The sequence below is a fragment of the Mesoplodon mirus genome (genome assembly GCF_964341445.2).
Source record: "Mesoplodon mirus genome assembly, chromosome: 3".
NCBI classification, from domain to species: Eukaryota; Metazoa; Chordata; class Mammalia; order Artiodactyla; family Ziphiidae; genus Mesoplodon; species Mesoplodon mirus.
The window spans coordinates 64,173,640-64,201,541 of record NC_138978.1 but is presented as its reverse complement, the minus strand read 5'-3'; the positions used below and the strand labels follow the sequence as shown (position 1 = coordinate 64,201,541).

The following is a 27,902-nucleotide window of genomic DNA, read 5'->3' as shown; positions in this document are numbered from 1 at the left end:
GCCTGTGCTGCACAACGGGAGAGGCCACAACAGTGAGAGGCCTGCGTACCGAAAAAAAAAAAAAATACATTGGGATTAAAGTTAGACCTGTGGTTAAAAATAAGTGTAGATTGTACTACTTCTCATATTCTTCCCTGAGCTTTTCCTAATTTGGCCTTTGTGGACAAAACAAATCTGATTTAATAAGCTTTTATCACTGTCTTCTTTCCACATTATTTTCCCAACAACCTTATACTCCCCTTATACTTCTGTATTCCATATAAGGCACTAAGTAGTTTATAAGAGTGCGTACTCTAAAATAGTAAAAATAATAGTATTTTTATTTGTTTGTATGTATATATATGTATATGAAAACAGGACCAGGAGGAAATCAGCATGTATTGATGTATACATTTTACCCCCCCTCTGTACATTTTTTCATCTTATTTCATTCAAGGCTAATATTTTCCCTTATTTCAATAAATGTTAGGGATTGATTGATTTTGCTAGTTAATTTTAGACCTTTATTCTAATAAACAAAACTTATACTTACCTAATTGCAGGCACAGTAGTAAGCAATTTATATAGAGCCTCTATAGTAACTCCATGTAGCAGATTTCACTTTATTCTTAACTGACATATGAAAAAAAGAAACTGAAGTTTAGGGAAATTAAGTAAATGTTCCATGTTTATACAGCTAGTAAATAGTAATGCTGTGGTTTGCGCTTAGGCAAGTTGTCTAAATCTCCATCTCTTAACTGTTGAGAAGACGCTCTGGGGGGTTTCAGGTTTTATCAGAGTCAAAAGTTCTTTTCACAGATAGAATAGGATTCATTTTAGTATTTTTTATGCTATGTTGGTGGTATGTGAGAGTACAGCCTCAAGTGAAAGAAGAACAGATGCAACTGGTAACAATTGCAGATAATTACATTTTTAGAAAAATAATGTCCAGTGGGATTTTTGAGATCTATCTTTGAGATCATCTTTTAGATCAGTGTTGACAACAGGACACTGCATCATCTTACTGAGATTGGTAATCTTGACTCAGTCAGATAAAGCCTACTGATGATTAAAAACTAGCAAAACTAGTATGAATAAGTTGATGTCGAGGTATCTGTTTTCAATTTTCCTTGAGGATCATAAGTTTTGCTAAAGGTATTTTCTAACTTATTCACAATATCTATATTATATCTCTGTAATAAGCCAGTGGTGTTTCCTAGCATGGTGAAATTGTTTTTCATAAATTTTTTATTGAGGTGTAATTGGCAATCTAGCATGGTGAAATTTATTTTAAATTAAAAAAAATTTTTAAATTTAAATTTTAGTTACAGCTCTTTTAAGGAAGCTTAAGCAGCAATCCAGGGAAAGTGTTGAAGAAAAACGACCTCGATTATTAAAAGCCCTGAAAGAGGTAGGCTAAATTTCTTTGCTGATTTTGCCCTAAAGGGTAATTGCAAGTGTACTTTTAAGCATTTTAAAAATACAGTTTAATTTCTCACTAATTATTAAGGGTCAAGGAGTGGTAAAAATCGTGCTTCAATTAAGCAATAATGACATTACAAAATACTCTGATTATGATGTGTAATCTTATGGGAAGCATTATTTGCTTTGATCTTAGAAGGCAGATAAAGAATTATTGCTTTCAATAAATTAGGTAAGAGCTCTAAGAAAAAAGGAGGTAAGTCATAATTAATGGCAGTAGTTTTCCTTTGTCCTTTGGATTGAAAGATTTTCTATGAGCTGAAGTGCTACTACTTTAGGAGCAGTTTGCATTTTCTTTATGTAACAAAACTCTTTTTGTCTGTCCTACTTCATGATGGTAAGAGCTGGGTGTGCTGGCACAGAAAGGGAGAGAGGTTTGTTTTCTGTTGTTTTTTTCCCCTGTATTTTGGATGCGTGAAAGAACTGTGGGAGAAAGATATATCATCATGACTATGTCTTCTTTTAGGTATGCTTTGTTTTTGAAATCTCAAGGGATAAATTTTTTTGACAATATTTGATTAATAGTTCCCTGAACAGTTATAGTCTTTGATGTTTAGCTTCTAATTTGTGAAATAAAAACGTTCTCTATAGATCTCATGTGATGACATATTATTTCAGATTTAGTAAACCTGCGTTATCACTTTATAGAAAAAAAGTTTCTATTGCAGTGGGTGATTTTATTAGACCATTATGAGCCTACACAATAATCATTTTGGAAGTTACTGATTTTTTTTATAACACTTCTAAAGTTATTAAGTTTCTTTACAATACTACTTATTGTTATGCGAAATGGAATATTTATTGATACAAATTTAAATGCCTGTCAGTTTCAGATATGTTCTTATGTGATTAAAATGTTCTTGTAAAATCTAGAGTGGTGTGAGTTTTCCTTTGTAGATATGTGTAGTAATGTCTGCTATTGTAATGTAATTTTAAGTAATAACCATATATATATTTTTGGTTCTTTCTCCAACTCCATACATTGAAATTACGTCTTATTCCTGTCTATAGACCTTTAATGATAACAGATTTTTTTTAAAGCAAAATATTAAGTAGGTATAAGAGCTGTTAACAAAGGTGTGCATTCAATAATTATTCATATTTCATTTCTCAGCTAGGTGACTTTTATCTAGAACTTCACTGGGATTTTCAAAGCTGGGGTAAGAGTGTGCTATATTTTACTATGAAATATTTACGTATGCAGAAATGCAAGTGCAAAAATAACTATTATATAGAAATGTTAACATAACAAATATTGCCCTAAGGAAATTAAGATATTTTTCATCATGTTGAATGTAATGGTTATAAAGCCCTATGGTAATACTTAATTATCCTAACCTGATTAGTAACTTTCATAATTATTATTTTTAAGTTTAAAAATTCTCTTTTTTTAAATAAAATGCTGGTTCAAATATTATAATAATTTAATAAAGGAATTTTCAGAGGGAAGAGAAGAATAATTATGGGATTATTAGATTACTGAATTTAGGGAAGTTTGACATATAGTATTTAGATCCCTGAATGTGAAGAATTCGGTTAACATTAATTGATTTTGTGTGTTTTGTCATCTTTCAATCATGTTTGCTGCTTTTATTGCATACTTTATAGCCACTGTTTTAACATACTTTTTGGTTGCACACTCTTCCACTTATTTATGAAAGACGTTAATTCCTAGATATTTTACAGTCATATATTGATTTACCTTGGCAAGGTAAGTTTTCTCTCCTCCCCATTTTAAACATGAGTCTACTTAGGGAGAAAACTTTCGTGTCCAAATAGGAAGTTTGATCCTAGTGACCTCTACTTTACTAAGTAAACAACTATCCAAACCACTAACTTTTGGGTTAAATATTTTTTTAATGTAATCTATGTATAGGTTTGAATATAGTGTACTTATGTGTGTTTTTTAAAGCATCTGAATTAATCTTTATGATATTAAAGATATTTGAATGCTTATTATCACCAAAATAATCATAAAAATACATCATAAAGTAATCATAAAAATAAATCAGATATTGATAACTGTAGAAACCACTGTTAATGTTTCATATGAATATTTCAAACTCTTTTCAATGCTTACAAATGTGTGTGTATGTACATATATATAAATATAAATGTATATATGTATATATATCCTCAGCATTAGTTTTTTTTTTAATGGGATCATACTATTATATCATTGTGCATTTTGTCACTTTTACTTAATATATCATAGATATCTTACACTTTAGTTCATGAGGAAGTACTTCATTTTTTTTTTTTAACAGCTGCATAATACTGTACAGCATGGGTGATTAAGGTTTTTCTAGTGTTTAATCTCTAAATGTAAAATTTTAATCCCTAAATATAATCAGTTTTTTCTAATATTGTTAACAACTTTAGCTCATCAGGCTAGTTTTGGCTCCATCAAAATCACACATGAGGGAGTTCCCTGGTGGTCTAGTGGTTAGGACTCTGGACTTCCACTGCTGTGGCCCGGGTTCAATCCCTGACTGGGGAACTGAGATCCTACAAGCCTCATGTCACAGCCAAAAAAAAAGATCACACATGATTTTGTTTTGTTAACTCTGATAGTCCTTTATACTCTATAAATTATTCAGAAGTCCCAGTGTTCTAGAATACTGAGAGAAAGAAAGGTTTATAATAGCACTGTATAATAAAAGAGGTCTAAGTTAGATTGGTCAAAAGCCTGAGTACTGTTTTTTCACCCTGTTTTTTTCTATCTGTAAAGACCCCAGTCATTCTTGGTGATCCTAAACTGAGGTTGTCCCTTGAGTGTACTGGCTCTTTAATTGATTGTCTTAGTAATTGTTAGTGGTTTGAATTCTAAGATAGTCACTTTATGTTGCTGAGCAAAATGTTCTAAAATATTTTAAAAGTGACATTTCAGTTACATGAAGAAATAGAAATGGATGTAATTACTCCAGAAATTGTGCATATGATCTATAGTTATAAACACATTATAAATGTTGCATAATCAAGTTCATTATTGCAACCACTGAGGTACTTGTTTAAAGTATTGCTTCTTTGAGAACTTGACTTTGATGCAAAAGAGTCAGCCCATCTGTTTCATTGTTGATAAAGGTTTTTACTGATTTCATGTCAAATTATTAGCACCTGATGGTTAGATGTCATCTATAATTTTAAAAACTAAACTCATTGGCTAGATTTAGCTTAGACACTTTGGATTAAAAAAAATGGATAATCTCTATTATTAGATTTGATTATCAAGCTTTTTTCCAGAGTTTAGGCATGGTTCCTCCCCTTGTTTAAGCCCCTAATATTAAAAAAAAAAAAAAAAAGGCAACCCAGAAATAAGGGGAAGTTAAGAAATATTGAGGTCCGGCGTTAAGTTTAATTTAGAGGTAGTGGAGCCCACAAACTCTACTCTTTCTCCTTCAGTATTTGGCTGAAAATAGCCTCAGACTTGGTTAATAGCAAGTCTGAAGGTGACTAAATTATTCCAGCTTGAGTTTTTAGGTATGGAAAAGCTTTAAATTGGAATCAGAAGTACTGGCTCCTAACTGTTTGACATGGCAAATCATATAACTTTCCTGAGCTTCAGTTTCTTCATTTTAAAAATGGGGATAATAATAACTGCCCCACCTATTTCAAGCCTTTGTTTTGGTGTAGATGAAATGAAATCATGTTTTTGAAGGAAGCCCTTCAGATACTGTAAAGTGTTAAATAATTTTATAATCACTCCAAATTTAACATTATGTGTATATAGCATGTTTCAACAGAAAAACTAATAGTTTTTTTTTCTTTATCTCATAATCTACAGAATATCCATCTTGTATTTGGGACTGTTTTTTGCATATTATAGATGGAAAACATTCGACCTAGAAATTCCTCTTAAAATCAGGGAGTAAGTGATAGCAAAACCAAAATTAAAATTTTGAGACTTTCCATTTTTCAGTTCAGAGGATTATGCTGCCTTTGGAGTACTGTGTTAGACTCTCAGATTATGCTGAGGTAACTTAAGATATAGACAGCCTAATTGTTCAGTTTACGTGGAGGAAGAAAAAGTCATCACAGAATTGGGAAAATGAAAATTGCTTTATTTTTGGAATGCATTAAAATCTTTTTTCCTCAATGATATCTTTTTTTTTTAACTTTTGCTTTTCAAACCCTAAGCTTCTTATTTTTTTTCTACATTCCCCTCTTCCTCCTTTTCTGATTTTTGATAAATGGGTATTGGTATGTGATTCTAAGTTTTGTTTTTATAGGTTACCATACTACTTCAAAAGATGTAATAAGTTAAATTTAAATTGTTAGAATGCTATCTTCTTGTAATCATCTTTTTCATGCTACACCAAATATTTAAGGACGGAAAAACTGGATCTCAATGAAAGAGGAGCTTTGATCATTTACGTAGATTTATGCCATTATTAATCTTCTTAACTTCTGTTGTTTCATATAAGGAAAAATTTTATTGGAAATTATTCCTTGTGTTCTTTGACCAGGGTAACTCTTAGTTGATATTCCCTCTGGGCAGTAAAATTTTCTTGCTTTTATAAAATAAGAAGTCTAGAAAACTGTCTTCAATGCTGGAAATCATTTTGGATTAAATGACCTCTAAGGATTTAAAAAAGACTTTTTTATATTTGGTATACCTTTAATGTTAATGAGCAAATATTGATGCTTTTGAAAAAGTTAACTAAAAAACTAGCCCTTAACTATCTCCAAAGTCTTTGTTTCTTTCTAACCCAGGTTGATTTATCACCCATTTTTAAAACACAGAGTTTTGTAAAATATACATGTAATATATCTTACATAGATACACACACCCACTTACATACACATGTACTTGTGATATAATCTTTAATTTCAAAAATTTTGAGTTTCACATTTTTTCTTTTTTTGGTATGTGGTAGTTTAATTATATGGCCTGTTATGTAGATTTATTTATCTATAGAATAACTCATATTTCCTCAAAATATAGCAGATAATAAATAATAAAAAACTATGAGAATATAGCTTGTGATATGAATGTAAGCAACACTGGAATGTAGAAATCTATAAGTCAATAAATAGTATGATTACATTTTATGGATTTTGAAACTGAGCTACAGTGAGCTTAAGTAACCAACATATTTGGGATTCAGACTCAGATTCTACTATCTAGCTCTAAAAATGTCTTTTTCTATTACACATATTACTTTTCTGGTATTTAATCCAATTATATTTAGAGGATCAGATGGAATCCAGGCTTATCTGGTTACCCATTCAGGAGGGTTTAGTTACCACAGGGCATCGTTTTCTAACTTACAGTAATATCCTACAATATGTACCCAAGAGTGGCATTATATCAACTCTGCTACTCTTACATGTGTTTGATGGGTGGTGGTGGTGAACTATATAGCAATTACAATTAAATAGTAGGTATTTGAAGTTGCTCAAAATTGCTTTGTATATTATTTTTAAGTGGAAAATACTATTTTAAAGGAAATTATTACAATTTTGGTGAAATAGTAAAATGTTTACATTACTCTTCTAATTAAAAAATTTGTAATCTCTCAGAACTTTAGGTGGTTATTTTTTTGCCTTTTCTTTTTACAAATACAGTGCCTTTACTTTCCCGAATTCTGCCTTCTGATGCATGTAAAATATACAAACAAGGTATCAATATCAGGTAAGGTGATTTGATTTTTTTCTGAGTAACAGATAATTGAGATTTAGAGGTAGCTTTTCTTTTTGTAGTAATAGCTTATACTTGGATGTAGTATTTTATAACATGTTGTAATATATTCACAATATTTATCTCCTTTGAGATACTACAGATAAGGAACCAAAGGCATAAAATCTTGACTAAAACAAAGGTATTACTACTTAACTACAGACTATCTGGAAGGCAAGTAGAGTGAAGATCATGATATAACACTAAGAAGATTTAAGATGGTCACCTCCCTCTTCCTAGCTTTGTAGGGAATAAGGGACACATAAGGAGGACATAACTATTGTCCTGTTTTTCCTCCATCCCTCTCCAACCCTTCCCTCCCCTGTCTACCCATCCATACTTCTAGCCATTCATCTGTTCAGTCATCTATCCATTCTAGTGAACACTTTAAGGCTAATCTTAATTTTTTTCTGTTTCCTTTTAAAACTAAGATTGATGGATCTCACGGGGAATCTATTTATTTTATTTATTTCAGGATTTTATCATTATCTCTTTAGTTTTCTATTAATATAGGTATATTTACAAATTATATATATCTAAGCTATATATAATGGTGAATATGCCAACTTTTTAGTATATTCATATCTATTAGTATATTTATATATACATAAAATTTTACATGTCTGTATCTTATAAAAATCCAGAATATTAATTTGAATATGTAAGGGTCTAGAACTAGAGATGTCTTAAAAGGTTATCTCATGTAAACTCTTCATTTTATAGATTAGAACGTTCTGACAAGTGAAGTGATTTTTATGAGCATATTGCAAATTAATAACTGAGCCAGGACCTCTCTGACTTCCTGTCAGATCTTATCATGTCACAAGGCAGAAATTTAAAAAAAATCAACTCTTTATGAGATTTATTATTCAGTATGTTGAATTATAATGAAGAGATAACCTTTAGATGGAAGTAAGTTCTAGGGTCATTATTCTCCAGCAAAATTCTATTAAGGTAGAAGTTTCTGTGATTTTGTTTTCAAAAGTAACCTCCTCAGATGTTTCTGATGATGAAAGTATTCATGCACATTAAATTCATGGTCATTATAGAAACCTTGGAAAATACAGAAAAGTATAGATAAGAAAACTAGGAAAGGATTTGATAATGATGTAGATTTAATTCAGTAGCCTATTGTTAGCAATATATTATGGTTATCAAAAAATTATCAGTTTAAAAATGCTTAATATAGGTGCTTGCCAAAGTTAGTAGATAACTTGGGAGAACAGTATTATCTTCCATGTGCTACTTTAACTAAAGGTTAGTTTTAGTTCTGTTTGATTCTTAAATTTAGGAGAAAAGGAGCTTCTTTCTTTTAAAAAATTGTTTCACATTTGTATATGACTTTTAAAAGTAAATGACATGATGCATATTACCTAATAAATATAGATGATAAAAAAACCACAAAATGGTTAAGATAGAGACATGAGAATAAGAGGCTGAGAGAGAATAATTGTGTCAAAGAATGTAGTTTAAGGGAAGCTACTGCAGTTTAGCAAGACTCTGAAACCTGGAACTTCCTAGCAGCCGAGGTTGAGGGAGAAATGTGACAGGTTCAAAGTGCTAGTTATCAAACAAAGTTTACTAGATTAATGGAGAAGCTGCATTTTAGGATGTATGACAAAGGTTTTTTGCATAGATGAAGAATTATTTTAAAGAAAAAGAAGTTTGTTAACATTAAAAACTTTCAAATTTAAACATCAGGAGATGATTAGTTCTTTTAAACATCACTTCAAATGAATTTTACTTGTATCTCAGAACAGTTATGTGATCGTTTAAAGTATGTTCTTTGGGAATTCCTTGGTGTTCCAGGGGTTAGGACTCCACACTTTCACTGCCAAGGGCGCGGGTTCGATCCCTGGTCGGGGAACTAAGATTCTGCAGGCCGTGTGGCCAAAAAAAGAAAAAAAAAGTATCTTCTTTGTTGTCAAAGAGAAATTAATACTTTAGTAGAAATAGGAAAGTGTGGGCAACTTTATTGTTGAGAATACTAACAAATATTTTCACTGTTAGTAATTTTGAGGTTACATATAGCCACTGACTAAAATAATCATTGCAAACTTTCTCAGTCCATCTCTTCCTATTTCAAGTAGGCCCTATTTCCTTTTCACTGTTACTTGGGCATTTTTCAAGTTTTTATCTGAAACAGAGCATGTTCTACTCAAATCTTTGCATTTGTATAAAGAATTTTTTGTTCTTCATCGTGAATTACATGGCAAAATTAAAAGTATTTAGGCTTATAAGCTGAAAGCCAAGGACTAGTTAATACATTAAAATATCATTGTGATAAATTATATAAAAATTATATTATAAATTATATCATTATGAAAAATTAGATTTAAGGGCTCAAATGTTGCCAGTGTCAGTCTGTCTTTGTCTCTCTGTACATCTCTTCTCTCACTATTCCTACCCCCACCCCTTGCAACCCACTACTACTCTCACCCAGGATAGGCAAGAAGGGAATGGAGGCAAAAGACTGTTCTGGCCCTTTTCTTCTTTTTTTGTGGGGTATAGAGTTCCCTGGTAGCTGAAGCTTGGAGTCCAAATAGGCCACGCATGTTAAATGATCTGTTCCTTTTTTGAAACTTCAGTAGCCCACATCTTAGAGAGGTAGGGGATAAGCCCCTTTTACTGGCATTATTTTCTCTTATGCCACATGTACAAGCAATAACAGGATATGTTTAGTAGTACAGGCACCAGTAGTACAGTAGCAGGCCACTGGAAGTGGTCCAGGGGCTAGAATTCAACTGTAAAGCAGTAGGTAGAGTTCACTCATATAGGAGTTGGTGACTTGGTTTTTTTTTAGGACTTCTTATTCGGTTCTGAGGGGTGTGTATATTTTATATGGCTCAGAAAAGAGCCTCTTATACATAGGATAACCATATTTCCCTGTTCACCTCTGTTGTCCTCGTAAAATTATTCACAGTATCACCTTCACCTTTAAAAACTACTAGTTTTGGTGATAAATTATTTGTAACCCTAGTTATTCTTTTGCATGCGAAATATGTTCCATTTTTCAGCTTCTCCTACAAAGCCTTGTGCAAGATTGAAGCACTTCAGGGTACTTGTGAACTTTTCCATTCCATTATTCTCCCGAATTTCAGCAAGTAGTGATTTGTAGATTTTATCTGAGACCAACCCACTGGGTCGACCATGCCAGGTCTTGGTTACAATGAGCACAACAAACATACAAGTGTGTGAGTCCATGAATATTTGCCATAGGAACGATCCATAATGTTTTCAGGCTGTGGAGATATTGGAAAAGAAAATGTTGGGAAAAAGAATGCTAATCTGAATCTGGGAAGTCAAGCAGAAAGGCCAAGAATTTAGAGTAAGTTAAATGGTTTATCGAGTTGAAGGATGAAGCAAGGTTTGGTACCAAGCATAAGCATAGGTGCAGATCATAAGGACAAGACTGTGGACACACAGTCCTTAGTCTAAGAATGTGGTCCGTCCATGGCTATACCTCTCTTACATACAGTTGACCTTTGAACAATACGGTTTGAACTACTTGGGCCCACTTATACATAGATCTTTTTCAAGAAATACGTACTACAGTACTACATGATCCAAGGTTGGTTGAATCTGAGGATGTGGAAATGTGCATACGGAGGGCCAACTGTAAAGTTACATGTGGAGGGGATGGGGGTCAGCGCCCCAAACCCTGGTGTTCAAGGGTCAGCTGTACTCTGCTGAGCTAGCAACTTGGTCTTGAAGGTGTCAAAGAATGTTAGACAGGTCTGCTTTCCTTTTCTGCCCTTCCCCCTTGAAGTAACTTTTATGGAGTAGCTACAGTAGAGGAAATGGTAGAGAATAAGGGTACAGTTAGAGAAATGCATCAACAATGCCGAAACAACCTTTTTCTTGCTGGATTAATGAAGTATATATTCAGAAAAATGAAATATAGATAAAATTGAATATATATTTAAGTATTCTTTTGGTGTTTTTAAATGAGATTTTAAATTTAGCTTTTATCTATAAATTTGACTTTGAAATATGGTATTAGCATCTTGGTTTGAGTTTAGAAGGAGCAAAACTTGTTTAATTAATATGAAGTTTTATTGAAATTTTATTTGTCAGAATTTCTCATCTATCCATCTTTCACAGGCTTGACACTACTCTCATAGACTTTACTGACATGAAGTGCCAACGAGGGGATTTAAGCTTCATTTTCAATGGGGATGCGGCACCCTCTGAATCTTTTGTAGTATTAGACAATGAACAAAAAGTTTATCAGCGAATACACCATGAGGTGAGCATGTTGTCTTATCAGTATTCCTGTAAATGGTTTAAAAAAGTCTGTAGGGATTTACCCTGTGGTCCAGTGGTTAAGACTCCGCCTTCCAATGCAAGGGGTGAGGGTTCGATTCCTGGTTGGGGAACTAAGATCCCACATGCCACGGGGTGCGGCCAAAAAAATAAAAGAAGTTTGTGTATGCAACCAAGCCTCGGTGTAATTGTTTTAAAAGGCATAAGGCATAATTGAGATGGTTCATTCCTAAAGCTTTCATTTTCTTACCTCTAGTTTTTTAAAAAAGTTTTATCATCTGTTCTCTATCCTGACTAATCCACTGAGTCTGTTTGCTCTTAATTCACTGATGATCTCCTAGTTAAATAAACCCTAACTTCTCATAGTTCTCATTTGTTGAACCTGTTCTGGCCCTGTCCCCATTTATCTTCCTATCTTAGTTTCTTGTATTGTTGTGAACCATCTCTATCTCTTTAATACGAACACCTCTCTCGGCTCTCTGTCTGTACCGTTTTACTTTTCCCAACTCTTTGGCCACCTTTCTTTTCTCTGTCTTTTCACTCTTAAAGTACAAAATTATACCCCTTCTAAACACTATATCTTCATGTTGGAATTGCCTCCACAATGACCTTTGAGAGACCATATTCACCATGATCTTATGTCTGTTTTTCCCTGAATGCTTATAAACCAAAGAAAAAGCTTTTCTAGTCTCTATATGTATCACTGATAGCCTTACAAATGTTTTTAGGTCGATATTTTGTTTTGTCACTGTGGCTTTTATTTTTCACCATTTCCTTTCCTTTACCACATCTTGTGACCCCTTCCTCAACATCTCTTAGATTAGACCCTCCTACTGTCATATCTGTTGACAAGACCTTAGTTACCTTGTATGTGTACTATTGAAATAAACAGTTTCCTAACTGGCACTGAGCAAGGAAGATTTGGATTCGAAGAGAAGAAAAAAAGACATTCCTTGTGGGGGAAACAGGTTGAGTAAAGTCAGGGAAGTAGGACTAAGAATGGTTTATTTGGGAAACAGAAAAGCAACCTATCTGACTGCAGTGAAGGTTTCTCTTACTGAGCATAGGAACATGGTTTATGGAAGGCCTTAACAGCCAGATACAATAATTTAGGATCTGTTATAGTTTTAATAGAGAGTCATAGATTCTTAAACAAGGTATTGATTTGATCTAAAAGTAACTTAAATGAATTCATCTTATATATAATAGTTTTTTGACTTTTCCTCCTTCCCTCTCTTCCTCAAACATTTATCAAGGACCTAATAAATGCTAGACACTGCTAGGTGCTATGGATAGTGGCATTGTATTAATAGTATACAGTTTGTCTCTTGGTATCTGCAGGGGATTGATTCTAGGAATCCCCAAGGATACCAAAATCCACAGATGCTCAAGTCCCTTATATAAAATGGTGTAGTATTTGCATATAAGCTACACACATCCTCCCATATACTTTAATTCATCTCTAGATTACTTATAATACTTAATACAATGTAAAGCCTAGGTAAACAGTTGTAAATACAGTGCAAATACCTTGTAAATAGTTGCCTGAGTGGCAAATTTAAGTTTTCCTTTCTGGTACTTTCTGGAATTTTTTTTTTTTTTTTTTTAAAGAAGATGTTGGGGGTAGGAGTTTATTAATTAATTTATTTATTTTTGCTGTGTTGTGTCTTCGTTTCTGTGCGAGGGCTTTCTCCAGTTGTGGCAAGTGGGGGCCACTCTTCATCACGGTGCGTGGGCCTCTCACTATGGCGGCCTCTCTTGTTGCAGAGCACAGGCTCTAGACGCGCAGGCTCAGTAGTTGTGGCTCACGGGCCTAGTTGCTCCATGGCATGTGGGATCCTCCCAGACCAGGGCTCGAACCCGTGTCCCCTGCATTAGCAGGCAGATTCTCAACCACTGCGCCACCAGGGAAGCCCTGGAATTTTTTTTTCTCCAAATATTTTTGATCCCTGGTTGGTTGAATCTGCAGATGCGGAAGCTGCAGATATGGAGGGCCAACTGTATATCAATTACTATCATATATTAAGCATTAAATGCCAGCATACTGGGACTATAAATACTTTAAAGCTCTTTTATTAAATCCTTAAAATAACCTGTCTAAATAGTACCATCTCTATTTTATAGATGAAAAAATTGAGGCTTATAAATGTTAAATGATATCGCTAAGATCACACAGCTAGTATGCAAGATGGATTGGCAAAGGGAGAGAATGGAAGGGGGGAAAATATGTGTTTTTATGGTTATAGGCATACTTCGCTTTATTGCACTTCACTGATATTGCATTTTTTACAAATTGAAGGTCTGTGGCAACCCTGTGTTGAACAAGTCTGTTGGTGCCGTTTTTCCAACAGCATTTGCTTACTTTGTGTCTCTGTGTCACATTTTGGTAATTCTCAAAATATTTTGACTCCTCTACCAGCAAACAGATTATGACTTGCTGAAGGTTCAGATGATGGTTAGCATTTTTTTAGCAATAAAGTTTTGTGGGTTTTTTTTAAAATTTATTTTTTGTCTGCATTGGGTCTTCGTTGCTGTGTGTGGGCTTTCTCTAGTTGTGGCAAGCCAGGGCTAGCTACTCTTTGTTGCCGGTGCGTGGGCTTCTCATTGCAGTGACTTCTCTTGTTGCAGAGTGTGGTCTCTAGGCACATGAGCTTCCGTAGTTGTGGCACATGGTCTCAGTAGTTTTGGCTCAATGGCTCTAGAGCACAGGCTCAGTAGTTGTGGCGCATGGGCTTGGTGGCTCTGCGGCATGTGGCATCTTCCCAGACCAGGGATCAAACCTGTGTCCCCTACATTGGCAGGTGGATCTTAACCACTGTGCCACCAGGGAAGTCCCAGCAATAAAGTATTTTTAAATTAAGGTATGTACCTTGTTTTTTTAAGCATGATGCTATTGCACACTGAACAGACTACAATACAGAGTAAATGATGGTGGTGCCACTTGATAGAATTGGGGCATTTGGAAAAGGAAACAGGTTTGGGGTTTTAGATGACCTTCATATTGAATCTGTTGCTGAAATCAGTGTATTTGTTTCAACCCTCTCTTTATACAGACTTCTCTGAAGTATTTGCTATTATCGATAACTCAGTTCTTAAAATTTGCATTTCCTTGTGACTTGACCTTGATCATTAGATGTTCTTTTCCCATATCTCCTTCTTACTCTCTTTTGCCTGTTTCCTGTTGTCTGCTCACTTCTTGAATATTGATATGCGCTTGATGTTGTTCTCATTTTTACAAATTGCCAGAATAATCTCTTCCATTCCCACAGCTCTCACTACCTCTTATCAGTTGATAGTTCACAAGTATATATTTGTAACTCAGATCTTCTGAGTGGGGACCTATTTAAATGCCTAATGGATATCGTGTGTGTCTCCTAGGTACCTCAAAATTTAGCTTATTTAAGACTTAACACACCATTTTCCCTTTAAGGTGCCCGTTCTCCCATTTTCTTCCCTTTGGTGATTGACATCATTCTCTGTTCAGCGAGAAAAATTGGAGGGTCTTTTTGACATCTTTTCTTGTATTCTCACGTTTCCTAATTAGAGAACATGTGTGGTTATTCTTGTCTCCCTCATGTCTTATAATTATCCCTTTTTTATTCATGCTGTTATTGCCATAATTTAGATATTCATTATGTCAACTGGACTGTCACAAAAGTCTCATAAATGATCTTCCTGGCCCCCTTCTTGTCTGCTTTTAAATTATTTCACATATTGGAGATAGGTTGAACATTGAAAACAAATTCATGACACTTGTCTTCCTTAAAGACACTTTAAAAGTTCCCTATTACCTGAAGAATGAAGTCCAAGTTCCTTAGCATGCCATGGTTCCTTCTGTGACCTGGCTTTTGTTCACTTTTCCAGCCTTTTTCTTACCCTGTTATCATAGATACCTTCATGCTGAACTCTTTGCAATTTTTTCCAGGCTATTTAGTGTTTCATTCCTTTGTTCGTATTGTTTCCAATTCTGAGGATACCCTTCTTCTTGTACCCTCACCCTGGTGGGGCACCTACTTAGTGTTACTTCCTCATCTGCCAAGTGACCATTGTTTTCTTGATGTTCTCACTAATCTGGTACCATAGAGCTTCTAATGCTGTTTTTGTCTATATGGCTTTCTTCTTTTTTGGGGCTAAGCTTCTCAGAGGTTTGGGGTTCTTTTAATTGTAGTCTCTGGTACCTAATACAGAGTACATTCTAGTTAGAGTTTGGCAGAATCTTTCTGTAAAGGGAGAGAGTCAGTATTTTAGATATTTAAATATATTTGCAGGTCATATGGTCTGTGTCACAACTGCTCACCTCTGCTGTTATTAACATAAAAGCCACCATAGACAATATATAAATGAATGAGTATGGCTGTATTCTAATAAAATTTTACTTGAAAAACAGATGGTGGACTGGATTTGACTGCTGGCCATAGTCTGCTGACCCTTATTCTAGACTATCGTATATGTACTAAATAATTCGAATTCTTATGTTTTAAATAACAGCAGGATAGCTAACTGGGCAATAGATGAGTTGGAAGGATAGTACTAAAAGAGAAGCCAGAGATTAAGGCTAGTAGTTTAAGTATTAGCTGATGTTTTAGTATCAATGAGATCACCAGTGGTCTGGTATTTAGGGTATATGTGTGTGTATTTTATGTCTAAAAGAATACAGAAATGCTAGATTTTGAGCAATACTCCTCAGGGCAGGGAATACTTGTTTTTTATCCTAATATGTATACATAAGTAATAATTGTTCATTAAATGTTTATTGAATGAATGTAATTAACAACAGGTCTTTTTCAATGGTGTGGTTAGGAGATAGTCTATGATTTACAGAAGAGTTATGTTTCAAAAGTTTATTTGAAAATGGGATGTTTGAAACTTAAGGCAAATTTCTTCATAGGTAGTGTTGTATATAGTGTTGTTCCCAAGCTAGTATGTAAAATCCTAATTGATTTGTAATATATTTACATCATGATGGTTAACAGTTCTGTACAATCTCTGCCAGTCAAAATTTCTCTTTAGGAAATTGTGTTCAGACTTAGTTTGGGTTACCAGGAATACATTTTCACCTGTTACAGCCTTAGCATTAATGTCAAGATTTTCTATCCCTCACTTGTAAGGGTGAAGGAAATGGGCTATACCTGGGTGAAAGTTTGTGGTGACGAATAGAAAATGGGCCTCTTGGGAATCTAGAAATCAGGAGGTAGGGAAAATAGAGCCTCTAGTTATTGTAAACCTTATGGATGGTTCTCATTCTCCAGTCAACTCTCTAGGTTCTGCCTTTTTTCTCCCTTTTTTCTTCGGATTCTGGGGTCCTAAATATCAGAGAATCTCTCTTGGCCTATTATATTTAGAATAGAACCTCATCTAATACCTACTCATTTACTTTTCTGTACCTGGTCTCTTAGTTTTCTGTCCCTGAAACAAGCACAAAGCTTTCTCTTTTAAAAAATAATTATCGATCAATTATTTTATGCCAGCACTGAGGAATATGTTGAAGTAAGGCTGCTAAATTGAGTTTGGAAATTATGGGTTGATATTTATGGATTCCTTTTCTTTGTATAAGGTGTATAGAGAAGATCCCATGTGGCCTCCTTTCCTTTTTTCCTGCCTTATCACCTCTCTCCTTTCCTCCTTCCCTTCCTTCCTTCCACTTAAAACTATTGGGAAAGAAAGGCTCATAGTGGTGGGTCTTTAGATTAAAAAGAACTAAAGTAAGATTCATCTATACTTAAAGAAAACAAAACCTTCTTACAGGCATTTTGTCTCAGACGTGTCTACTTAATTCTTAAAGTAATCTTTTACAATTACTCTGCATACTTTGTACTTCTGTAATGGGTAATCTAGTATTGTTTCCATTACATATCTGGAAGAGTGTGAGTATACTTTTTATGTGTCCTGTATTTTTAGATTCATAATTAGTTATAATTCTAACTTATTTAGTTATATGAAGTTTACACTTCTGTCATTGTTTTTAGAGTAACTAGCACTTCACATTTTTTTAGAATTGGTCCTTTTTGTTTTTTGAAATCTGTAACGTTTTAATTGTTGACATTTTCATATGTGGCGCTAATAACCTTTGAAAACCTAGATTCTTATATTTACCTTTTGCCCCCACCCCAGGAGTCAGAGATGGAAACAGAAGAAGAGGTTGACATTTTAATGAGTAGCGATATTTACTCTGCAACTTTATCAACCAAATCAATTTCTTTCACGCGTGCCCAAACAGGATGGCTTTTTCGGGAAGATAAAACAGTATGTGCAAGTCGAGATTTTTACACTTTAAAAATTGTTTAGTATTTAATGTTGCCAAAATAATGTGCTGGAAATACAGGTAGAAAGAAGTATCTTACTTACTTGTTTTCAAGTAGTTTATTCTCTTCTCCTTGAATCCAAATAGGGAATTATATTGGTTGGTTACAGAGTTGGAAGATATTCTTACAGAAGCCAGGAGAGAAAGTTTAGCTCATTTGAATTTTATGTTGAAAAATATTCTTGTTGTTAGTTGCCTTGTTATTATACAGGGAACAATGTCTTCACATGGTTCCATTATATTTCTAATGCTTTATTTCTCAGGAAGACCACAAAGAAGCATATACTTTTACATTCATTTCCCTGGACCTTTTTTCTTTCTTCTATTAGAATTTTAAACTACTTACTTGCCCAGTATCTGTCCCTCAGTATTCCATATATTTGACTAAAATTAAATAAGCTTACATTTCTACAACACTGTAATTAAATTAAATCTCAGTGGCGGTTTCCCCATTAGTGAATTGTAAACTCTTTCCATAATTCCCATTTCATCTGTCAGCAAGAGGTTATATAATATATAATATTTCAAATATAATATATTCAAAATATATTCAAACATTTTTTAGTTGCATGTATGAAGAAGCATCTTATAAAATTTTAAAGTCAAGGATAAGTAACACATTAGGTAAGGGCCAAGATTTTAAGAATTCTATTTATCTTTTATTACACACAGTAGAAATGAATATATCCTCATTAGAAAGACAAAAATAGCCTGTAATAGTCAGGGTTCTTTGAGAAACAAAATCAGTAGGAGTTCTATATCTCTCTGTGTATGTGTATATATCTGCATATAGATGTATATATACCTATAGACAGAAGGAGAGAAGGGTGAGGGAGAGGTTGATTTATTTTAAGGAATTAGCTTGTGTGAATGTAGAGGCTGGTAAGTCTGAAATTTGTAGAGCAGTCTAGCAGGCTGGAAATTCAGGGGAGAGTTGATATGGTCTTGAGTTTGAAATTTGCAGGCTAGAATCTCAGGCAGGGTTTCTGTGTTGCAGTCTTGAGGCAGAATTGCTTTTCCTTTGGGAAACCTTAGTCTTTGCTCTTAAGGCCTACATTTGATTGGATATGGCCTTTCCATATTATGGAGGGTAATCTGCTTTACTTCAAGTCTGCTGATGTAAATTTTAATTAATCTAAAAAATGCCTTCGTGGAATTCCCTGGTTGTCCAGTGGTTAGGACTCAGTGCTTTCACCACTGTGGCCTGGGTTCAATCCCTTGTTGGGGAACTAAGATCCTGCAAGCTGCACAGGACAGCCAAAAAAAGAGAAAAAGCCTTCGTAGCAACATCTAGACTGGTGTTTGATTGAACAGTTGGACATCATAGTCTAGGCAAACTAACATAAAATTAACCACCACACAGTCTTACACATAAAGCTGAAAAATGTCACTTGACCACTACTCACAATCCCAGAGTCCTTTGCAGAAGGTTATCCAGCTGTATATCCCCCAGACCTTTCTTTATGCTTTATGTACATAAATATCTATCTATAATAATATTTAGCTTTAGTTGTTGATAGGTTTATTTTTTATAAAGTATCATTTTATCTATTGTTTTGCAACTTTTTTTCCCCCAATGTCTTAGAAGTGTTTTCTTTTCAGTAGTATTACTTCATTCTTTTTAGCAACTGCATAGTATTCCATAGTATGGATATATTGTAATTTATTTATCCAGTCTCTTATTTTTGGACATTTAGATGGACACACATTTGTGTCCAGTTTTCTCCCACTATAAGTGATGTTATGTTTACTATCTTTTTACATGCCTTTGCACTGTCTTTTATAGATAGCAAGAAATGGATGGCTGGATTATGGGGAATATACATTTAAATTTTTTTATTGATATGATTTATTTTTAATAAATGCTTTTTCATTATAAGATTTCAAAAATTGATCATTATCACTTGAGTGTTTCCCAACCACAGAAAAATTCTCACTGTGAGATCTAGGTTCATCAATTTTCCTCTCTAAGCCTATTTGGCAACAAGTAGCATTATAGGATTCACAGTTGTGAGATCCTACATTGCAATCCATTTGTTGGCTTGAAGTCTTATTTGTTTGTACTCTGTTCTTCTGGACAGCATTAGAAGGATCACTTCAAGAGAAGATAAAAATTGAAGCTGCTGTTCATCTAGTGCTACTGCTAAGCAGCTCAAAGCTCTTGAAGAGTGTCTAGGTGATCTTCTTAAATCTTTGACAGGTAAGGAGGGAGTCAGTAATGCTTATGGTTCCCATTTTGTAGGTAGAAACAGGTACAGAATGCCTTGCTTTCTAATGAGTGGTAAGGAAGCCACCAAAAGCAAGGTGGAAATGGAAGCAACAATAAACACTTAGTTTTGGAATGCCAGAAAACAGCAGCAAGAGGAGAGTAAGTGATCTGCATGCAGGTAGAAATGGGAAGCTTGTTTTCAGTAGTTACTGATCATGTTTTTTGAGGTAAGGTATTTCAAACTGACCACCTGTGGGTCTGAAAAAAGGTGAAGGTTAATGTTGAAGGAGCCCTCTCTTCTTGATGTCCTTTTAATCCATTTGAGTTTCCCTATCCCCAATCCATAATATAAATACATAATTATATTGATAAGCAAAACTACTTGGTTGTTCTCCCTTTGTTGAAAGAAGCAAGCAACTGTAACTTGAAGTTTGGGCCTGTTAGAGAATATTGGAACAGGTAATTAATTTTAGTTGTACTAGAAATTTTTATGTGACTAAGACTATTTCTTTTTATTCCATTTTTTTCTATCTATAAAATGGGAACATTAATTATCCCTGACCCCTCCTTGTAACTCATGATACTTGACTATTAGCTAAATTAAGTTGTCAGATAGTTTTGTGCTACTTGGGAGTAGATTCTAAAGGAATACTATGTGTTGTTTTTACTTAGACTTAATTCATTTGCAGATTAACTACCATACATCTTGTGTGTTTTAAATTTTCCTTTACAAATTTGAAATGTGTTATTTTATGTATTTTTTAGCTTAATAGAATGTATAAGATAATTTGATAATTTCAAGTACCAGAGGAATATTTTATTTACATCTAAATGTTATATGTTTATGAAGAAACTGTGTATTACTTCGAAACTTAAAAAAAATCTAAGATAAACTTTATTATTTTGAAATATTTGATTTTGTTTTAGGAAAGGGTAGGAAACTTTTTGGCCGACTTTTATCTGGTGAATGGACTTGTTTTAGAATCAAGAAAAAGAAGAGAACATCTCAGTGAAGAAGATATTCTTCGAAATAAGGCCATTATGGAGAGTTTGAGTAAAGGTGGAAACATAATGGAGCAGAATTTTGAGGTATAACTTTTACTTTTCTTAATTTATAATGTTCTAAAGAGAGAGGGGGTAGACTTCATTCCTGGCATTCAGTGAGTTTATATAAGTATGCTCATAGGTTTTGTTTACTATGTATCACCTTTTATTTTTCTGTGATACGGTCTTTGGTGATTTTTTGTGAACCTGTTCTTGATCTTTGAGTCTTCACTAATAAATAGATTAAAATCGTTTTGTAAGCATGAAACCTGGTGTTAATTTTTAATCCATGTCCCTTTGCATATATTCTTTTTCCTACTTCACCAACTGAAATCTTATGCTGCTTTGAAGACCTGGCTAAAAATCTACCTACTTTATGAAGTCATTTCTAGCCTATACCTTCCCATAAATTTTTTATTCAGTATGTATTTATTGAAAACATGGTACATGAAAAGAATTGTGTGACAGTAGGAAAAGGGGAGGGAAATCAAGGAAATACATAGCTATATGAGACAAGGTAACTTGGCTCTATAATCTTATTTCTCTAGTAGATGAATTGGAGGGTTTCTTAAATATTTTTAATTTTAACAATTTTAGACTTTAAAACCAGAAAAAAAATGATTTCCAAACGTTAACATTCTACTACATTTTTTATAGCAGTGTTTTTTAGGATTGGGACCCTTTAGTGGATTATGAATTCAATTTGTGGGCTGTGACCCCCACTTTTTTTTTTTTTTTGAAGTAGAATCTAAATTCAGAGAATAAGGAAAAACTAGAGCACATAGTATGGGTCCTTATTACTTTATGAAACAATAGTGTTAGGGGTGTATGTTGTGTCTACCTGCATATGTGTGACTGCTGGGTTATAGCGTAAAATGTGAGTCACAGTCAGAAAAAGATTAAAGGCTACTATGAGGAGACTTGAATTCCTTGAATGTTTAGCCTCTCCCCTATGGTATTGTGCCAGATTGCATTTTCAGGATAGACAAACTTTTCAGAATAGTATGCCAGGTCTCAACTAATTCATGGTGATACTGTGTGTGCCAGCAAAATTATTTTAATGTTTAGAAAGTTTATGTGTTGAGTGAATCAACCATAGTTTAGTTAAGTGAATATAGGATGTAAAGTGCTTAAGAATCCACATTAAATGTTTAAGTTAAAATTGTGATCCAGTTTAGTGTGATCGTGTCCCCTTCCTGCCAGATCCTCTTTACAGTCCTCATTTTTCTTTTGTCCTTGGGTTAGAGCCTCACTAGACTTTATTTTCCAGAAGCCTCCTGGTATTTGCTGATCTCTCCATCAGTAGGAGGTAATAGGATATGATATGCTCAGGAAATAGAAATGGAGATGGATTGAAGAGAGGGAATGATGAGCATAATCTTTGACAAAGCTGTTACCCTTTCCCATTGTTAACCAGACATAAAGACCATTTCTTTGGACTATATTGTGATTTAAATTTTATAACAGTTCTTTTTAAAAAAATGATTTTGTTGTGGTGGTGCTTGTTGCTACCTTTGTTTAATTTTGGCAGCAAAACATGTTGGGATGAGTACACAAATTTATTCTCTTTAGGGCAGAGATTGTAACTTGATGCACTTGAATTGGTAAAGGGGTCTTTAGATGACATTTTAATCATGTATAGTTTGGCACATTGAAATTAAAACATAGTTTAATCCCAGATGCCTGTATAATAAAACAAAATAATATGAATTAAATAATTAAGCTTCTGACTTCTGATCAGATCAAAGGAAATAGTTCCTGGGCATTGTGTGAAGTATTTTTTCATATATCATCTCATTTAATTTTTAATTATCACAATGACCTGATGAGATAACTATCATTGCCCAATTGTATAGAAAGGAAAATGAGGTTTAAAGAAATTAATATATCTGAAGTCACAAAGCTATAAGTAGCAAAGATGGGTTTTGATTCTTGGACCCTTACCCCAAGTTCTTCTTGTTCTTGGTCTAAGTATATTGCTTCCCAGATTGCCTTTGTTAAAGTCTCTTCTTTGTGTGTATCCAGATTTTCAACACATCTTAACAATTCTTACAAAATATTGTGAAGTTGAAGTTGTAAAAGGAATGAGAGAATCTTGCTATTGGTAAATGTAGTAAAAATCAGTATTGTGGTGTTTTTTTCAATGATGTATAGAGAACACATTAGTAAAAAGCATGTTTTTGGCTTTGGAACATTATTGAAAATTTCAAGAACTTAGAAAATATGTATGACTATTATGATTGTTTTCAAAAGACATGAAAATATTATATATATATATATATATATATATATATATATTTTTTTTTTTTTTGGCCATGTTGTGTGGCTTGTGGGATCTTAGTTCCGCAACCAGGGATTGAACCTGCACCCTTGGCAGTAAAAGCTTGGAATCCTAACTACTGGACCACCAGGGAATTCCCAAAAATATTATATTTTAAAGCCACATTTTAATAAAATTTCAGTTCTTAAAAAATGTATGTCCTTTTAAGAATGAATTTATGTTCTTTATTCTAAATGAATAGCTTTTGAGTTTCTTTTTTTTTTTCAGACAAATATTTGTTTTAATTTCTATAAGAAATAGCTTATAGGTAACACTTAGAAGTAATTATTTGCCTTTTAACTAGTTTTGCCATTTCTACTCCTTCTTTCCCCTCTCCTTTCCAGACAGTTCTAATATTTAGTATATATTTTGACAATATTTTTTATAGTAAAATTTAAGTGTTCAGAAATTCTTAAGTTATGGATACTTGCTCCTCCACTTTTGGTGCTTTTTTCCACTTTGTTCTAACCAATTATTGTTGGAGGGGGGAGTAATGCCCCATTTATACCTTAGACAGTCATTGATAAAAGCACTAATTGTATGCCAGCTATATATACAGAATATTGAGTTAAACTCTATTAGTGATTATGTACTTTTTTAATATATAAAATCAAAATAAGAATATATAGATATAGAATACATGAATGTGTTAAACTTTCAGAAACCTTTGCTATATAAAATATTAGAATTCAGTAAATCTAGCAATAAATCAAAACTATTTCTTGTATGCTTCAAGGAAAACAGGCATTAAAAGTTTGCATTTAATTATGTAGGAAAGGTTTGATTCCATTTTAGTTACAGAGCCTACTGACTTAGGGAAATAAACTTAGAAAGCCATCTGGTGTCCTGTGTCAGCCTTCATGTCTTCCTGTTTCATTAGATAGTTATGGGAACACTGATGGGTTCAGCTGTGAGTATCAGTATATAACAAAGGATCAATTAGAATAAACATAAACTAAGAAAGACCTTATTAAAATATAATAACTGATATTCATAATGATGAAGTAAAGTGCTCAGTGGAAGGTTAAATTAGATTCATTACAGTCTCTACTAAGATGGGGAATATATAATGTATAGTTTAGAAAGAATTCTATTGGAAATAGTAGAAACTGCTTAGAGAATTTTATTACCTGAAAAAATATACTTATATGACATGTCGCATTATCTAATCATGCCAGGAAAATGAGTCTTTACTATGATAATATATATATGATAACATATATATGATTTTATATATATATATAAAAACATCAGTTATAGCCAAATGTATATACAGGTATTAAATGTATATAGGTATTAAATAGACTAGAAGCAAGAGTAGACAAATTTTAAGCAGTGCTCTGAAAGAGAAATTGACCATGATCTGCTTAGTTAGATAGAGATTTGGGTGGAGGTGTGATTAACCTTTGCTATGGTTCTGGGTTGGAGCATCAGTGGTAAATTTTTTCAGTCATTTCTTCTGTTTGTTACAGCTTCTATTAGCTTGTCTGCCTTCTGCAGGATCACAAGACACTGTTTTACCTAATGTTTTGCCACAATATTTATGACAGTCACTACCTATTAAGCCCATTTGTCATTCTATTAATAGCCATTGCCACATGCCATACTACTGTGTGTAGTATCACGTTTTATATATCATATTTGATATGGGTTATGATATAATTTTGGCTGATTATAACAGTAACTTAAACAAGACAGGAGTTTATTTTTCTCTCATGGAAAAATCTGAGTTTATATGGTTTCTTTGTTCTGTGAGTTAATCTCAGACCTAGCCTTTTTTTTTTTTTTTTTGGTCTTATTTCTCTACCATTTCTATGATCTGACCCTCATTCACATGGTATACGATGTTTTATTACCTGTTTAGCATTCCAACTATTAGGAATGATAATTCCTAATAGTACTTAGGAAAGAGAGGACATGCCTGTTCTGTTTGAATACCCAGTCAGAAGTTGCATACATCACTGCTCAAATCCCATTGGTTAGAACATAGGTGTAACTAATTTAGCTAGCTGTAAAGATATCTAGAAGTCTGTAATCTAGGAAGTCATGTGTCCAGCCAAAAACTGGTAGGGAGGTTCTTTTACAACAAAGAACAGGAGATAGATTATTGATTGAGTAGACAATTAGTATTCTCTAATGTCTCATTGTTAGATACATACCTGATGCTTCAGTTACCACATAAACACTAGTAACTGTCACCCAATATATACCTTCAATTCTGACCTGTCTCTTAATCACCAGATCTATAGTATTTTGCCTACCTCCACTTGGATAAACATAGGTATCTAAGATTTAGTATGTTTAAATCTGATCAATTTTTTCATTTTTCTTATTTTCTCTGTCTTGAGTGGTAACACCATTATCTACTACCATTACCCAAACCAGCAATCTGAAATTTGTCCTTGGACTTCTTAGCTTTCCTTAACCTCTGTGTCAAATCGATTACAAAATCCTAAAGATCTCGTGAATCTATTTCTCTTCTTCCATTTTGAAATAGCTTATCATTTCTCATTTGGATTACTGAGATAGCTTCCTAGCTTACTCACTGCTACCAGAATGACCTCTCTGAAATAGATTGAACTATGTAAAGCCTCAATAACTAAAATGTATAGAATATTTACTATGTGTCCGGCACTATTTTAAGTATTTGATGTTAACAAGCCAGTTTTATCCTTACAACGACCCTCTGAGGTTATGTAGTTGACTAAACTGAGACAAAAGAGGTTTAATAATTTGTCCAAAGTCAGCTAGTAATTGGCAAAGCCAGGATTTGGTCAGTCTGGCTCCAACGTTTGTGTTCTAAAACATTATGTTGCTCAAAATATTTGTCCATTGCTTTCTGAGTAAAATACAATCTACTTAGTGCACAAAACCCTTTCAAACTACTTTTTCTCTTCTGTGTCTTGCCCTCTTACCTTGTATCTTGCTATTTTTCCTTCATGTATGCTACACATGAAGGGGAAAATAGCACCACACTTGTAGTTTCCCAGTACAGCATGCTTTTTCTCACCATTGTACTTTCCTCAGTGTCCTTCATTTGGTTATTTTGTTCTCTTTCTTTTAGACTTCTCCACCAGGAACCACCATTGCTGGTACATCTTTTTGGCTACCCCAGTCTGGGTCAGAGAAACCTCTTCTCAGTGCTTTTATGCCATCCTCTTGATCCCTCTATCATACCACACCCATCCTGGATTATAATTATCTACTTCCTGTGTGTCTCTTTGTAAACTTCTCAAGGTCAGAACGTCATCTTTCATATTGCCTGATGCTCAAAAACTGTTAGTTTCCCTTCTTCCCCTATTCTTCTGTTGCTATTCAGAGATCATCAATGATTTCTAACCAACAAAATCTGTGGCCTTTTTTTCAGGCTTCTTTCCCTTTAAAGTCTTTGTTATGATATTGAAACAGCCTTTTCACTTCCATGATACTTGTCTTGCATCTTGTCATGATACTTGATACTTGTCTTGTATCTTGTCATGATACTTGATACTTGATGCTCTGGTTTTTTCTTTTCCCTTATTGATTAATATCTGGCTCCCTTCTCTCCTCTCCACCCAACCCCCTGGCAAATCTGTGTAGTTTTTAGGGCTCAGTCATCAGTCCTCTGTTTTATTGCTTTTCATTTAGTCAGAGAATTCTTAAACCATTATCTCTAAATATGATTTCTCTCCTTTTCTTTTTGTAACTGCCCTCTAGGAACTTCCCAGTATGAAATAGTTACTATTATTTACTGAATCCTTTATACTGTGCTAGGCACTAAGATTTTCCATACACTATCTCCTTGAATTCTTAACTATGAGTTGGGTGGTCATATTCCCATTTTGCAGGTGAGTTAAATTGATAATAATACAAATAACATGCCCCAATTCACACAACTACCAGGTAGTGGAGCTGGGTGGGATTCCAGCTCATTTTTGTGTCTTCAAAATCCTTGATTTTAACAACTCTAATATGCTGCCTATTAACATCTTAAACTCATTATATCCAAAACTATACTTCTCTGAATGGAACCCTCTCCCAGTGTTACTGTTCATTTTGTTATTTATGTGTCTTTCACTTATTGCCCTTTTGCTCTACAGTTTGTGTTGTTGGTTTTCCTTAGCAATTTTCGATTTCTACTGCCACTCCCTTAGTTCTTTATTGCCAATTCATCCTATAGTGATCCAAGCTCTTAGTTAACAAAGATGAGGTGTAAGTTTTAAATCTGATATGACCTTTACCACTGTTGTTGATCTCCCTTTTGAACTTTCCTCCCTAGTTCAAATCAATCTAGTGTTTCCACTGTTAATTCTCTCTGTCCAAAATATTCTTTTTATTTTCTTTTCATTTAAATTTGAGCCTCAAACCCCTAGTCTCGATTTATTGTCTATAGAAAACTGCTCTCTTTTCTGAACCCCTGTATTACTCAGTTTTTTGTAAGCTCATTTGATCTCTAATCATTTAATAATTTGTATTCCTGATTAACTATTCATGTTTGTATGTGTTTTTTCTTTCCAACTTTGAATTGTAAACTCCGTGAAGTTAGGATTAGTCTTTATACTTCTCTGTAGTTCCCATGTTCAGCATCTAGCATAATACCAGGGACATTTTAGATGATTAAAACATCGAATGGGGCTTCCCT

The 27,902-nt window shown here is 33.7% G+C and overlaps 1 protein-coding gene across 1 annotated transcript in view; it reads left to right on the top strand.

Annotated features, from left to right (window-relative positions):
* ANKRD13C (ankyrin repeat domain 13C) overlaps window positions 1–27,902 on the top strand; it is an 81,465-nt gene that overhangs the window by 38,139 nt on the left and 15,424 nt on the right. Inside the window, exons 4-9 of the mRNA XM_082612143.1 lie at window positions 1,305–1,390; window positions 2,576–2,621; window positions 7,030–7,096; window positions 11,246–11,390; window positions 17,519–17,650; window positions 20,845–21,006. Coding sequence (XP_082468269.1) covers window positions 1,305–1,390; window positions 2,576–2,621; window positions 7,030–7,096; window positions 11,246–11,390; window positions 17,519–17,650; window positions 20,845–21,006 — 638 coding nt within the window. The remainder of the gene's footprint in view (window positions 1–1,304; window positions 1,391–2,575; window positions 2,622–7,029; window positions 7,097–11,245; window positions 11,391–17,518; window positions 17,651–20,844; window positions 21,007–27,902) is intronic.